The following is a 14,540-nucleotide window of genomic DNA, read 5'->3' on the forward strand; positions in this document are numbered from 1 at the left end:
TGACTCTGATCAACCGGCTTCACAAGTTCCAATATGAAGCATTCCCCTGATCAGAAGTCTCCTAGGTTTAAAGGTCGCGTCGCTATCCAAGTACAAAAGCTACTGTACCTTCCTGACGACCTACCTAACGTTCTCAGCCACAGCAGAAGCTGGATTTTCCAGAACTGCCCTCCAACGGTAGCATTTCCCATGCATCTCTCAACCCTAATCCTTGGAGTATATAAAGAGGCTGAAGACTGAAAGAAACGGCTAGAAGCATTCACATACGCAAGACATATTCAAAATCTTCTAAGTTTTCTTTCATCTGAAATTCATTGAGTTTACTATTAGCTTTTTAGAAGCAAATCTCTTGTAAACAATTCTTTGATAAACAGTTTGTTTAGTTCCTTTAGGAGATCAAGGTTGATCGGATCCTAGAGAAGACTAAGAGAGTGAATCTTAGTGTGAGCTAAGTCAGTGTAATTGTTAGTCACTTGTAGGTTTCAAGTGCAGTTGTAACTCTTACCTGATTAGTGGATTGCCTTCATTCTAAGAAGGAAGAAATCACCTTAACGGGTGGACTGGAGTAGCTTGAGTGATTTATCAAGTGAACCAGGATAAAATCCTTGTGTGCTTTTCTATCTCTTATCTTTAGCACTTAAGTTCTCGAAAGATTTGTCAAAATCTTTAAGGTGGAAGTTTTATACTGAAAACGTTATTCAAACCCCCCCCTTTCTACCGTTTTTCATACCTTCAATATCACATACACAATTTGATGTTTTAGTTATAAATATGCATGAGAGTTAATTTCTTTAAATGATAAGTAAGAGAAAGAGAAAGAAATAAAAGAGACTTACATATATGAATATAATACTAAGTGAGATATAAAGAAAAACAAGGTATATTAGAAATGAATACATTGTCAGAGTGTTTTCAAATCGAGATTGACTGATTAAACAAGCAAAGGGAATAAAGAACGAACAAGCAGACAATAAGTTTATTTTGTCAAAAACTAAGAAATAAAAAAGAAATTTATTTGGGAACCATGCTGTATATGTTTATTTTCTACCCCAAAAGTTGCAATACCCTTAACATATTTGCTAGGCCTGTCTACCATTTCTTATGGGACGAGATATCTTAGGCCTAACTTCTATTCCTTCAAGATAGAAACTGCCATTCCATGAAAACATCTGTGTTATCATAACATTCATCTCCACTTCACCATCTTCTAGACCTAAGTTGAAGAATTCTCCCATCTCAATCTCCAACAAACCATCACTTCTCATATTTGGACATTCTGGTACACTGTTCATAGAATTCTCTTTTAACCTCATGGCCAAACAAGCCTTCTTAGTACGGACACGACCTCCTAAAATGCGCATCAATAACAACACAGGTTCATAGTATGAGCCATGAGTAGTGACCAACTTATAAACAAGAAAAACTGCATATTGAGTGCTTGAGGACAAATCAACAGTATTTATCTTCCCAGAAATAGCAAACCATAATGGATCTTTAAGCATGGGAACTTCTTCGAACCTGTTCAATATAGAGGTTGACAACATTTTTACATAAGGAATATATCTACAAGAAAGACATGTGGTACAAAAAGGCAAACATTCAAAATATAATTCATAATTAAATGAAAATGTACCTTACTCAAAATTTAAATAATCTTATCATAAGAAGACCTTATTTTCAACAAAAAAAAACATACTGATAGAAAAATGACATAGAAATACATCCTTCCTCAAAAGGGATCAAAATCCAGCACTAGAGGCAAAAACCCCGAAACGAACAACAATCAACCCATAAGAGTAGCAAGAAAGAACCAACCCCCCCCCCCCACTCAAAGACAAAGACAAAACCGAAAGCATGAACCAACAACCCTCGAAGCCCCTAAAACCAAAACAACACCCCCCAAGCTACCCTATGGAATCCTACGAGCATTGATTTGAGATGCAATATGGAAGTAGGCGACATCATCTGTGCAATCATATATCATACATAAATGTGTACCATAAACATAAGTAGACTTTATGTTTAAAATAAATGAGTTGAAAATAAAATTCATCCATCTTTTACTTTTCTTTTTACATATACATTATTGACCCACTAAAGATGAGATTATTTAGCATCATGACTTTTGTTTGACAAGTCTGATCATTGATTAATAAAAATAAAATAAAATGCACTCCAAAAAAAAACCTAGAATAAAATGAAGAAAATTCAATATTGAAGATCTGACCTAGATTCTGGGAGGGTAACCCAGCGGCAGTAACGTTCATCTTCACCGTTAGAAATGTTGAGAGCTCTGGCAGAAAGCATGTAACATTTCTTCCCACTCTTTCTGTCTAATTGAAAGCTCTGCATTTCAGACAATTAAGAAACACCCAAATGTTAATTAATACTCTATAAAGCCCTAATATAAGAAATGATCGTATTCGATAGGTGAAAGTATTTACCCTTTTCCCCTCGTCGATGATGATAGGGCGATCAGAGAGAGCGAGATAGATGGCTTTCTTTGAAGGAGCGTTGGCCACGGAAAGCGATTGGGAAATGATGGAACGATAATCAGAAGGGAGAAAATGATCCCAAATAGTGTCAGAATCAGCGGCAGAGCAGAAGATCTTAGAAACGACAGAGATCCTAGCGACATCCAATGGAGTAGTGCGACACAGTATGTCAGAGATGCATTCTTCCGGCAATTCCATAGATGACTCTCTTCTTTCCTTTCTTTCTTACCCTATACCCTATATTGGTAATTTTTATGCCTTTTCCTAATTGTGTGTCCCAATCTATCTTTTATATATCGCACTTTGGAAAGTTGATTTTAAATCAATTGCTTAGCCCATAAGCTTATACTACACGCGTACCTTTTCTCCTAAATATGTGATCTTAACACCATGAACTCACACTAATGACACGTGTTGTAATCACTACACAAAATATAAAATTCTGAAAGAAAAATGATAATTTATAATTAAAATTAGAAAAATAAAATGAGAAACCAAACATATCCACCAATATAATAATGTCTAATATTTTATATTAATTCTATAGGATAATGATATGTATATTAGTTTCATATTGTATAATTTTTTTTTATATTCCTTTAAAGTTTAAGAAAAATACTAAAAATAAATTAAAATTAAAATGTAATAACTAAATATTTGAATAGTATATATATTTTGTCAAATTAAAGTTTCAGGTTGATCATGAAATTAGTCCTTGCTCGATGCCCTACGATTGTGGGCTTTTTCAGTCCTTGTCGGAAGAACGGAAGGCGAAGCTCCGGCGAGGGTGCTGAGTGGTAGGCAAACACTGATGTGGCACACCACATGTCATTTTTAATTAATTTTTAATGTCCACGTATATAAATAATAATAAAAAATTATTAATAAAAAATGCAAAATTCATTATTAAGTATACTAATATAATTGTTAAATTAACTTAACAAACATAAAAACATCACTTCAATCTCATCTCCCCACTTAAAAATCAATCTAAATCTAATTTCAAAAAGTAAGAAGCATCTTCATCTTCCTCCTCTTTTAGCACTGGGCCTCCATGAGAACAGCCATGAGCCACCATGAGAGACTAGAGGTCTACCTCCATGGAACCAAAACCCACAAGGAATTAGCCACCTATGTTGTTCCTCGCCCAGGTCTGACGATTCACTCACAACCGGAGAAACTTGCGAGACCACCAATTCATAGTGGAGGAGGAGGGGGTGGCGATACTACCTTTTGCTTTCACCGTTGCCAATATGAAGTCCCCTCACTCTTTCTTATCTATCTCTGCCCTTCTCTGCACGGCTACATCCTCCCTCGACTCCCGGGGTTTCAGTGGGTGCGTGTGGGATTTTTGGGTTCCTGAGTTTATTGGAGGTGTACGTGGTGGGTTTCTAGGTGGTGGTGGTTGTATTTTTTGGTGGTGGTGACATCGATTCTAGTATTTGTCAAAGGGTAAATAGCCAAGTTGGTCCTTAAATGTGTCACCTGCCTTCAAGTTAATCCCTAAACTTTTAAAATGCATTCCGCGATCCCTGAATGTGGCAAACGTCATTCAAGTTAGTCCCAGACATTAAAAAATGGAACGAACGTTAACAAATTCCTTTTATTTTTATTTTTTGCCTAGCTGGAATGCATATGTGGAACTAGAGTCTTGAGAAAACATTTGGATGTCAAATTAGTCCCTGAATATTGCATACTAGTCCCCAATGTAAAAGTTAAATATAATTTCCCAAACTCAACAACAAGAACAAGAACAAAAAGCTGCTGGAAAATCAAACTCCCAAATCCAGAAACAATAAGTAAAACCCAGAAAATTAAGCCTTGAAACAAAGAACCCAAACCCAAATGAAATTTTCATCTCAAATACAAACCATGAGGGTAACTAAATCAAATCTTGGCCGCATCTATGCATTCCTTCTCTTCTGCATCACATCTTGTTTCTTTCTTTTCTCAGACAAGACAAAACAAACATATGGTAACTGCAAATGTATATTTGGTCAAATATAGATGAAGGGTGCCACTTTTGCATCTCCCCCAAACCCAGATGAAATTTTCATCTTAAATCAAGGTCGAGCACAGGAAGGAAGATGAATGATTGAACCTCCTATGGCTTTCTTTGAGGCTGTACAATTTTTTTTAAAGATAGATAGAGGAGGGAGGTGACCTAATGAGAGAAGGTTAAGGGGAGAAAGTATATTAGGGTTAGAAAAGGGGGAGGGGGCTGATTCAGATTTTTTTAGAGAGAGGAGAATTGTTGTAGAATGAAGGAGAAGAATTGAAAAAATTCTGGGTTTGATTTTCAATAGAAGAAGATGAACAAAGATGAATATAGGCTTAATCCTCAAATTAGTCCCTGTCTTTGTTTCGCCGTCTGAACCAGGTCCCTGACCGGAAAAATTTGTGGCATCAATCCCTCTTGTTCAAAAATGTTTGGAGCCAGTCCTCGCCGGAGCTCCGAGCTCCGGCGAGGGATGAAGTGGCATGCTGACTGTGTAAATAAATGTGACGTGGCACTTAAAAAAATAAAAAAAAAAAAATAATATAACTTAATATAATAAACACATAATTAACCCAATTAAACTTAATCTCATCCTAATTCCCCAGCCAAAACCTAAACTAACTAAACATTCCTAATTCCCCAGCCAATTTCCTAATTCCCAAATCAATCCCCAATTTCCCAATTCATCAACCGTGAAGAACCCTAGTTCTTTCTTCTTCTTCCATTTCGAGCCCTGCAATCAATCCTCTTCCTCTCGCCGATTCTTCCTCTCTCCGATTCTTCCTCTCGCTGCTTCTTCCTTATGCTGTGCTGGTGTTGTTCGTTCGAGAAGGTCACCGTTTAGGACAAGGCTCTTTGTCTTCGATTACTAAGTAAGTAGCCACATTCTCTTCTTCGAATACGAACAAGCTTGTTCGACTGGCTGTTATCTTGGAGGCTTTGGGTTTCCTTTTGGTTTTGTGTGGTTCAGGGTTTATGGTTTGTTTGGGTGGGTTTTTTCGTTTAGGGTTGCTATTTAGGGATAAATGTTTATTTGGCTTCTCTGGAGTTGCAGGATGGTGTTTACACTGATTGTTCGTCATGGTGGTTTGTTTGGGACCGCCCCTTACCTGCATTACTTTGGTGGTGGTCGAACTGAGCTTCTTGATCAAGATGAAGACATATGGTCCTACTTTGACACTGTAGCCATTGTGAAAGGGATGGGATACAAGGAGTTTAAGTTATGGTGGGTCACTGCTGAGGATGGTGAACGACATGTCTTCAGGGATTACAAAACTGATGCTGATGCTCTTGAATTTGCTAAATATGCGAGCACACTTGGTCAAGGTTTGTTGTTTGTAGAAAATCTATCACAAGAGCAACCTAGTGTTGGCAATGTTCCCACTATTGCCATGCTTCCCTCTGTTCCCACTGTTTCAGCACAAAACAACAAGGTACCAGCACAAAATAACAAGGTTTCAGCACAAATGAATAAGGTCCTACCAACAAAGATGAAATGTGTGAGAAGGTCCAGTCGTATACAAGCTGTGGTGACTAGAGCAAAATATTTGGGCAAGCCTTCCTTAGTGGTTCTCTCTGACGATGATGAGATGGAAGTTGAGCTGCCTGTGAATGTCAACACTAGTCCTGACAACAATGTTCCTCAGGTAGATGTTGTTCCTGAGAACATAAGTCCTGAAAATGACAATGTTCCTGGTACAGAGCAGGTCCCTGAGGTAGATGTTGTTGTTGGTCCTGAGAACATAAGCCCTGACAACAATGTTCCTGAAGTTATTGATGGAGATGGGGAAAATTCTGACAGTGATGTTTCTGTGCAAAGAGAAAGGCTTCAGGATAGTGATGAAGAAAGAGACTTAGGGCATGAAGATGTATTGGACAACACATCTTTTGCTGAGGCAGAGGCTCTTTTGAATGAGCATATCAAACAGATGCTTAGTAGTAGAAGTGAAGAAGGTATGGGTCTAGCTTTTGGGGATGAATCAGATTCTGAAGGAGGTTATGAGAGTGAGGATCTAGAGAGTGTGCCAACTGATTCTGAGGTGGAAGATGTTCCTAGAAGAAGGTTCCCTAAGTTTGTTAAGGAAAAAATGGGCCAAGATTTCAAATTCAGCCTTGGAATGGACTTTTCATCACTACTACAGTTCAAAGATGCTCTACATGATCACTTTGTTACTAATGGCAGAGAATTCGAATACATGAAAAATGATAGCATAAGGTGTAGGGTAAAGTGCAGAAGTAAGGGCTGTCCATTTGTCATCTTATGCAGCAAGGTTGGCAATAAAGAGACTTTCAGAATCAAAACTCTAGTTGGAGAGCACAATTGTGCAAGAGTGTTTGATAATAAGTCAGCTAATGTGAGGTGGGTGAAGCTCAAGCTGTTGAATAAAGTGAGTACAATGAATAAAATCAGCACAAATGAAATAGTAGATGACTTCAGATTTAACCATGGCACTGGTATAACCAGATACAGAGCATGGAAGGGTAAGCAGCTGGCAATTCAAGAGGTTGAGGGAGCCATTGAAATGCAGTATACCCTTCTATGGAGATTTAGCAATGAATTGCGGAAGAGGGCTGCAGGAAACACATGTAAAATTAATTTTGAATCACCAAGAAGCACTTTGTTTCCTAGATTCAGCAGATTTTACATGTGCTTGGATGGTTGTAAGAGAGGGTTTCTAGCTGGGTGTAGGCCATTCATTGGCTTGGATGGATGCCATCTGAAGACTAAACATAGAGGAATCTTGTTGGCTGCAGTTGCTAGAGATGCCAATGAGCAGTACTTCCCACTAGCCTTTGGTGTGGTTGAGTCTGAAACAAAAGATAGTTGGATGTGGTTTATGGAGCTATTGATGGATGACATTGACCCTGAAAGATCAAGAAGATGGGTCTTTATCTCAGATCAACAAAAGGTAATTTTTTTTTTCTTTCTTTGTCATGCTTTTGTATAATTTGTCTAGATTTTTGTCATGCTTTTCTTGGTCACTGGTCTGCCTTAATGTAGAAATTGTCATGATTTTGCCAAATTTTATGTGATCATAGGGTTTGATGGAGGTTTTCAAAGAAGATATGCTACATGGTAGTGAACATAGACTATGTGTGAGACATCTCTATGCAAATATGAAAACTAAATTTGGAGGTGGTGTGCTTTTAAGAGATCTGATGATGGGTGCTGCCAAGGCTACATATGAAGCTGCCTGGAAAGAAAAGATGCTTCTGATAAAGGATGCCAATGACAGTGCTTATCAGTGGTTGATGGAGAAGCCAACTTCAAGCTGGTGCAGACATGCATTTAGCCTTTACTCAAGATGTGATGTGGTCATGAACAACCTCTCTGAGGCTTTCAATGCAGCAATTATGTTGGCTAGGGACAAGCCTATTTTAACTATGATGGAGTGGATTAGGACCTATGTAATGGGAAGGTTTCCACAGATGATGGAGAAGCTGCACAAGCATCATGGACAGATCATGCCTAGGCCATTGAAGAGGATATTACATGAGGTTGATCACATTAAGAATTGGATCCCTAGGGTTGTTGGTGCTCAAAAGTATGAGGTTCGACATACTATCACTTTGGAGAGACATGTAATAAGCTTGAAGGATAAGAGCTGTACCTGCAGATTCTGGGAACTTAATGGCTTTCCTTGTAGACATGCTGCATCTGCACTTACTTTCAATGGCAATGATCCTAAACAATTTGTAGATGATTGCTACAAGAGGGAAGCCTACAATGCAACATATGAAAATTATGTGACTCCATTACCTGGCCCTAACCAGTGGATTGTCACCCCTCATGATCCTGTGTGCATTCTACCACCCATGTATAAGAGAAGTGCAGGGAGGCCAAAGAAATTGCGGAGGAGAGACCCATATGAAAATGATCCTAACCCAACTAAATTACAGAGGGGGGGTGCAACTTGGAAGTGTAGTAGGTGCAAGCAATATGGGCACAACAAGAGAGGATGTAAGAACCCTGTTCCAGAAGAGCAATCTGAAGTTGTACCAGAAGTTGATGAAGCTGTACCAGGTGAAACACAAGCTACAACTGCACAAGATGATGGAGTACAACCTTCAACTGCACAAGATGATGGAGTTCAACCTACAACTGCTCAGAAGAAACCAAAGGTAATTAATTCAAACACTGCTTCAAAAAATATGAAACCTATAATGATGGATCTTGTTTATTTCTGCAGAACAAGGGATTTAAAAAATGCAGTAGATGCAAGCAGTATGGACATTATAAAACAAGATGCAAGAACATCCCAGAGTTAATTGTAATGCCTCAGCCCCGCTCTCTTCCTGGGATTGTTATAAGGGAGCCTGTCAATCCTAATGTCACTGCCTCACTCCCTCTTAATTCTGGAAAAATGGTATTATAATAATTCATTTTCTGGTAAAATTATGCAATGAGTAACTGGTAAAAATTATGCTAACAATTGAATTTAATTTCAGAAAGAAAAGGTAGTGGAAGATCCAAGATCTGTGGATGAAAATTGGCATAAGATCTATGCAGGGACTCATGGAGGAGCTACTACTTCATATGTCATGACTGGGAATCAGGGAGGAGCATCCACTTCTGGTTCTGTCCTTCAAGTTCAGATGGAGATTGAGACTTCCAGTACTGTTGAGAGGGTTGCAACTGAGATTCCAGAAGCCACAAGAGACCAAGTTATTGAAGATGGAGAAACTTTACCAACACAGTGCAGTGTTGTCCTTGACACAGCAATGGGGGAATCAACTTGACCTTGCATTGGATGAAGGGAAAGCTTTTTGAGTGTATGAAAAAAGCAAGGGAATCTTTCAAACTTTTTTAATGGTTCACATGGTTCTGAAGCAGTAGAATATGGACCACATGGCCACTATGGTCGACCCCTTACTTTTTTTGTATTATTTATGGGTGTATGTAGACCACTTACTTTGGCCACCAACTTGCTGAATTATAAGTGTTTTGATTATGTTTTAGGCTATGTTTTATCCTAGCCTTTCATCTTTGTTCAAACAATGACTAGTGGAGTAGTTTAACTCCTTATGTATTGCTGTTGATGGTTAACCTAATTCTAATTAGATGCCTCTTTTTGCTGTGTCATTTTAATCTTATTCAATGAGCCTATTCAATGTGTATAATGAATGAAGTTCAATGTGAACCAAAAGAAATAAATGACATCAATAGTAGCCCAACAACTATTCTTCTTTTCATTAACTTCAGGGAATCCTTGCAATAAGTACATGATAGATATACAAAATACTTCATTAGCCTACATACTTCCATACACAAGATACAGGCATACTCCATACTTCCTTAGCCTACATACTCCATACTACCATCCCTCAACTAAACTTTTCAACCCTTTCTAATACATAAACTCCACACTGCTACCATCATTGCAAGGACAGTGAACAAGCATGCAATCTTCTTCTGGAATCTCTCAACTTCAAGCTTCTTCTTGAGTTTGTTAATCTTTTTATTCAAATCAGGAAGAACATGCACAGAGGTGACAGGACCATTACCAATCTCAAAATTTAAACTCATTGCATCACTTTCAACTTGAGCATGCCTTCCCTGAGCTGCATTTCTTCCCATAAGTGGTTCATCAATCCAGAAAAAGAAACCACAAGAATCTGGAAACTGCAGCAGACATTGCAATTGGGTTACAAGATGAATACCATGAGATTAAAAAGCCTCAATTAAATACATTCATTCACTTACTTGCCATCTTCTGCACCTCAAAAATCTCCTATCTGGGTTTTCTCGAGTACCAGCTGTGTAGATGATGAGAGTGAGACCACATTGACACCTGGCCTTTCCACCTGCAGACATTGTCCTGGAACGGGAGGACGAAGCGGATGAAGAATTCATTCTTCAAGGCTCAAGACAACAGGAACGCACGCGATTCAGGGAGAAGAGAAGAGGAACTGGTGTGAAGAGGAAGTAGGAGAAGAGAAGAGGAGAACGCGATTCAGAAGAAGGAGAAGAGAAGAGGAACCCGATTCAGGAAATGGGTAATGGTTGGGGAATTGGGGAAATGGGTATGAACCCTAATTTCATTCACTTTCTGATGAATTGAGGAATTGGGAAATTGGCTGGGGAATTAGGAATGTTTAGTTAGTTTAGGTTTAGGTTTAGACTTAGGATGAGATTAAGTTTAATTGGGTTAATTATGTGTTTATTATATTAAGTTATATTATTTTTTTATTTTTTTAAGTGCCACGTCACATTTATTTACACAGTCAGCATGCCACTTCATCCCTCGCCGGAGCTCGGAGCTCCGGCGAGGACTGGCTCCAAACATTTTTGAACAAGAGGGATTGATGCCACAAATTTTTCCGGTCAGGGACCTGGTTCAGACGGCGAAACAAAGACAGGGACTAATTTGAGGATTAAGCCATGAATATAACATTAGAAAAAATTAGGGGTTTCAAAATTTCTATTTTTTTTTTCTGGAATTAGAAAATTTTCTGGGTTTTCAAGTCTAAACTTTAAACTTGAAGATGGAAGAAGATAAGATAATAGAGGTTGAAAATGATTAGGGATGAAGATGAAAAGTTATGATGATTTTTTTTTTATATTGAGGACTTGTTTGCCACATTCAGGGACTAATTTGACGTCCAAATGTTTTTCCAACACTTCAATTCCACGTAGGTAGTCAAACTAGGAAAAAAAAATAAAAAAAATAATTTCGTTAACGTCCGTTCCTTTTTTTTAAAAGTTTGGGGATCAACTTGAAGGCGGTGGAAACATTCAGGGACCAACTTGCCTATTTACCCCATTTAAGGTTCGGGTTGGGGTTTTGTCTTGTTAATAGGCTGATTTTGGCTTTATTGTGGTGATTTCTAGTTAAGGCAAAGATGAAGTCATAAAACTGATGAAAGAATTGCGATGGTGGTTGAAGTCGGTAGTTTTTGTGTTGGTTCTGAATTGTGGGTTCCTAGTTACTGTTTTATGTGTCTGGGTTGTTGTTATTTCGAGAAAAGGGAAGGAATAAAGGGGGTTTCAGTTTTTATGGGTTTTAGTTTTTAGGAAAATTATCTTAAATATAGTAGGGAAAATTTATGGGCTGATGAAAATATTTTGAAGAGTGTTTTACTTATGAATTTATGGGTTTTGTTCTTCTTGAAGGAATAAGATGATGTAATATTCTAGAATTGTAGGCTGAAGATGAAGAACACAATATTTAAGTTTTTTTTTTGTTATATTTTTTTGTAATTGGGTTACGAAATTCAAGATTAAGAGTTTTTATTAATAATTTTAATTTAATTTAATTATTAATTATGAATGTCGAAATTTAAAATTAATTGAAAATGACATTTGACATGACACGTCAAAATTCGCATGTCTCTCTGCACCCTCGCCGGAACTTTGTCCTCTGGCGAGTACCAAAATAAAAAACTCCATAATTGGGGGATATGGACCAAATTATTTTCGAGTGAGAAACTAAAATCAAACAAGGTTACAAACACATGAACTAATTTGATGGTTAAACCTTACAAGATGAGAATGGCAATTTAATTTTTGAGTCTGTTTCTAGTCGTTTCTTTATGCTACTTTTTCCTTTGTTATTCTATTGTTGCAATCGCAAGTAGCTGCAAAGTGAAGAAGATCTGCGTTTCAATTGTGGGTATTGGCTTGTGGATGAGTACTCTTTTTCCTCTCCTTGGGTTTTTCCCACTGGGTTTTTCCAAGGGAGGTTTTAATAGACTTGTCCATGAGTTGTTGGTTACCCATTTCTAGCTCCTCTTCTGCTAAGTCGCCTAAACCTACTATGAGAGGGTTGTTCTCATAGATCTCTTTTATCGTTTCATTAATAATAATAGTACCTTTGTTCTAAAAAAAAATTGATGTAAGCCAACAAACTCATAATAATACTCTGACACCTTATTTATTACCAAAAAGATATTAGTCAAAGAGCTAATCACTGTTTTATCCACCATTTTAGAATAAAAAATAACATGATCAAAATAAGATTTAAATAATAAGTATATGTAGGGGTTTCTTGGTGCTTGTTTGCCTAAAAAAATGTGTAATAAGTATATGTACTTTTTGGTGGGGGTTAGGGTGCCAGTGCACTCTAGGTCTTGCACCATGCAAGATCAAATTTAACCTATTATAACAGGTAATAGTTACCTGCTGATAAAAAATAAAAAAATTCATATTACAAATATACCCTTCTAAACTCTCCTAGAAAATCCAGACTACCCTTACCTCCGTCTCCTTCACCCACGCTGCCAATATAGCATCCATCTTAACAACCCCATCATGGTCCCTCTCATAATCCCCTCAATCCCACCTTCAAATTGATTCACGAACTCTTGGTTGCAAGTGGATTCCAAGCCTCTTCAAAATGACACATCAAGAGTAGCAAAAGCTGCGTGTAATGCTATGTTCAACTTCTGCAACAAAATTATAAATTGAACACTTGGGAGCAAACAACCTTCAATGGCATTAAAACATAACCCAGATTTTTCATCTCCTTCTCTTTCTCATCCTCTAGTCTCTTCACCTTTAACAACAGTGATCTAGAAATTTAAAAAACACATGAAAAAGAAAACTAAAATTAGATCTAAAACCTACCAAAAGTGAAACAAAAAGAAAACATTCAAAATTACAAGAGGAGAGAGATTTACAGAACCAGATCTGCTTTTATTCCTTCTTCCCTTGAAACAAAGCGCATAAACTGATCAAGAACATGAAATGCAAATGGAAAAAAACGCAAAGGAGTTGCAAATCAGCTTTTCTTCCTTGTTCTTCCCTTGAAATCCCCAATTTTAAATAACCGCAAACAAAAATCCCAACCCAATACCATCACCTCTCAGACTTATAATCTCCTTCCATAGCCAGATCTAGTGGTTTGCCGGAGATGGCGGCGGTCCGCTAGTAAAGTGGTTGAGAGACTGATGACCCGGGTTTATATGATGTTTTTAGGATTTTTCCTTGTAGGTTTTGAGTATTTTTCTTGTGTCTCATGTAGTGTTTCATGCATTCTCATGCATTTTTACTTTTATTTGTGCATTTGCATTAGTTTAGTAATTTTGTAGTTTATAAGGGCTTTAGTTGCATTTTATTAGAGTTTAGGAGTCTTAGGAAATTTCCACTTGTTTTGGAGCCTTTGTGCAAAACTAACCTCTGAATTTCTAGATATTTTCCTAGCTTTGTCATCAAGTTCTCAGGTTGTAACAGCTGAAGATGGAGTGTCTAGAGGTTTGGAGAATTGAAGGGAGGCTTAAAGAGGAGTAAAGAGGAGTTAAAATGAAGATCAAAAGGTTTTCCAGCGAGTCAGAGCGCCTAGGCGTGCTCCATTGGCGCCTAGGCGCCAATTGCTTTTTCCAGGGTTCTGGAATTGGCGCCTAGGCGTGCTTAATTGGCGCCTAGGCGCCAATTACCTTCCAGGGGCTCATTTTCAGGATGGAATTGGCGCTCAGGCGCTCTGAATTGGCGCCTGAGCGCCCGGAACAGCCCAGACTCGGGATTTTTGCCTATAAATAGGATTTTAGTCATTTTCTTTTGTAATCTTTGATATCTTTTCATACTTGGTAAAATTCAGAGGTAGAGGATCATCTAGGAGAGTGAGAGAAGGCTTCCAAGCTTGTGTTCAAGGTTCTTAGCCAAGCATGCCATGCTTGGCTAATCTCTCTTCTTTTACTTTGGTTTTCTTGTAAGACTTTTCCTTTAAAGTTATAATCTTAAGTTCTTTCCCACATGTTCTTCTTCTTTCCTTGAATCTCATATCCATGCTTTATGTTTCAAGTTAGAACATGTGCTAGCTTTATGCTTTTCTATAATAGAACAGAAGTTTGTTATAGATTAGGGACTTGTTGTGGGATCACCCCTTCTTTGCTTGCTACTAGGAATAGAGGAAGGGTTGGGGTTTGTTGGCCTGAATTTGCATGATCTAAAACCTCATATAAATGACTAAGTACACAAGGAATTGAGCTTAGCTTTTAGTATGGGAGAATTGCTTATGTGAGGAATCAATAAGTGAGTAACTAGGCTATAACATCAAGGAGAGATTCATGAGAACTTGTGCTTAGAATGATGTGCTTGAATTGATTAG

The 14,540-nt window shown here is 37.8% G+C and overlaps 3 protein-coding genes across 3 annotated transcripts; 1 reads left to right on the top strand and 2 right to left on the bottom strand.

The window, feature by feature from the left end:
* Nucleotides 1–1,079: 1,079 nt before the first annotated feature.
* LOC130736911 (putative F-box protein PP2-B12) lies at nucleotides 1,080–2,693 on the bottom strand. Its single transcript, XM_057588683.1, has 3 exons — nucleotides 2,445–2,693; nucleotides 2,228–2,346; nucleotides 1,080–1,518 (listed from the first exon to the last, which is right to left on the bottom strand). The coding sequence occupies exons 1-3, from the start codon at nucleotides 2,691–2,693 to the stop codon at nucleotides 1,080–1,082; spliced, it is 807 nt and encodes a 268-aa protein (XP_057444666.1).
* Nucleotides 2,694–4,730: 2,037 nt separating this feature from the next.
* On the top strand, nucleotides 4,731–9,234 carry LOC130739017 (uncharacterized). The gene is made up of 4 exons (XM_057591229.1): nucleotides 4,731–7,403; nucleotides 7,534–8,616; nucleotides 8,685–8,861; nucleotides 8,944–9,234. The coding sequence occupies exons 1-4, from the start codon at nucleotides 5,520–5,522 to the stop codon at nucleotides 9,232–9,234; spliced, it is 3,435 nt and encodes a 1,144-aa protein (XP_057447212.1). The 5' UTR covers nucleotides 4,731–5,519.
* On the bottom strand, nucleotides 9,235–10,869 carry LOC130739020 (uncharacterized). Its single transcript, XM_057591231.1, has 2 exons — nucleotides 10,199–10,869; nucleotides 9,235–10,117 (listed from the first exon to the last, which is right to left on the bottom strand). The coding sequence occupies exons 1-2, from the start codon at nucleotides 10,346–10,348 to the stop codon at nucleotides 9,833–9,835; spliced, it is 435 nt and encodes a 144-aa protein (XP_057447214.1). The 5' UTR covers nucleotides 10,349–10,869; the 3' UTR covers nucleotides 9,235–9,832.
* Nucleotides 10,870–14,540: the final 3,671 nt, after the last annotated feature.

This window comes from Lotus japonicus, chromosome 2 (genome assembly GCF_012489685.1).
Source record: "Lotus japonicus ecotype B-129 chromosome 2, LjGifu_v1.2".
NCBI lineage: Eukaryota > Viridiplantae > Streptophyta > Magnoliopsida > Fabales > Fabaceae > Lotus > Lotus japonicus.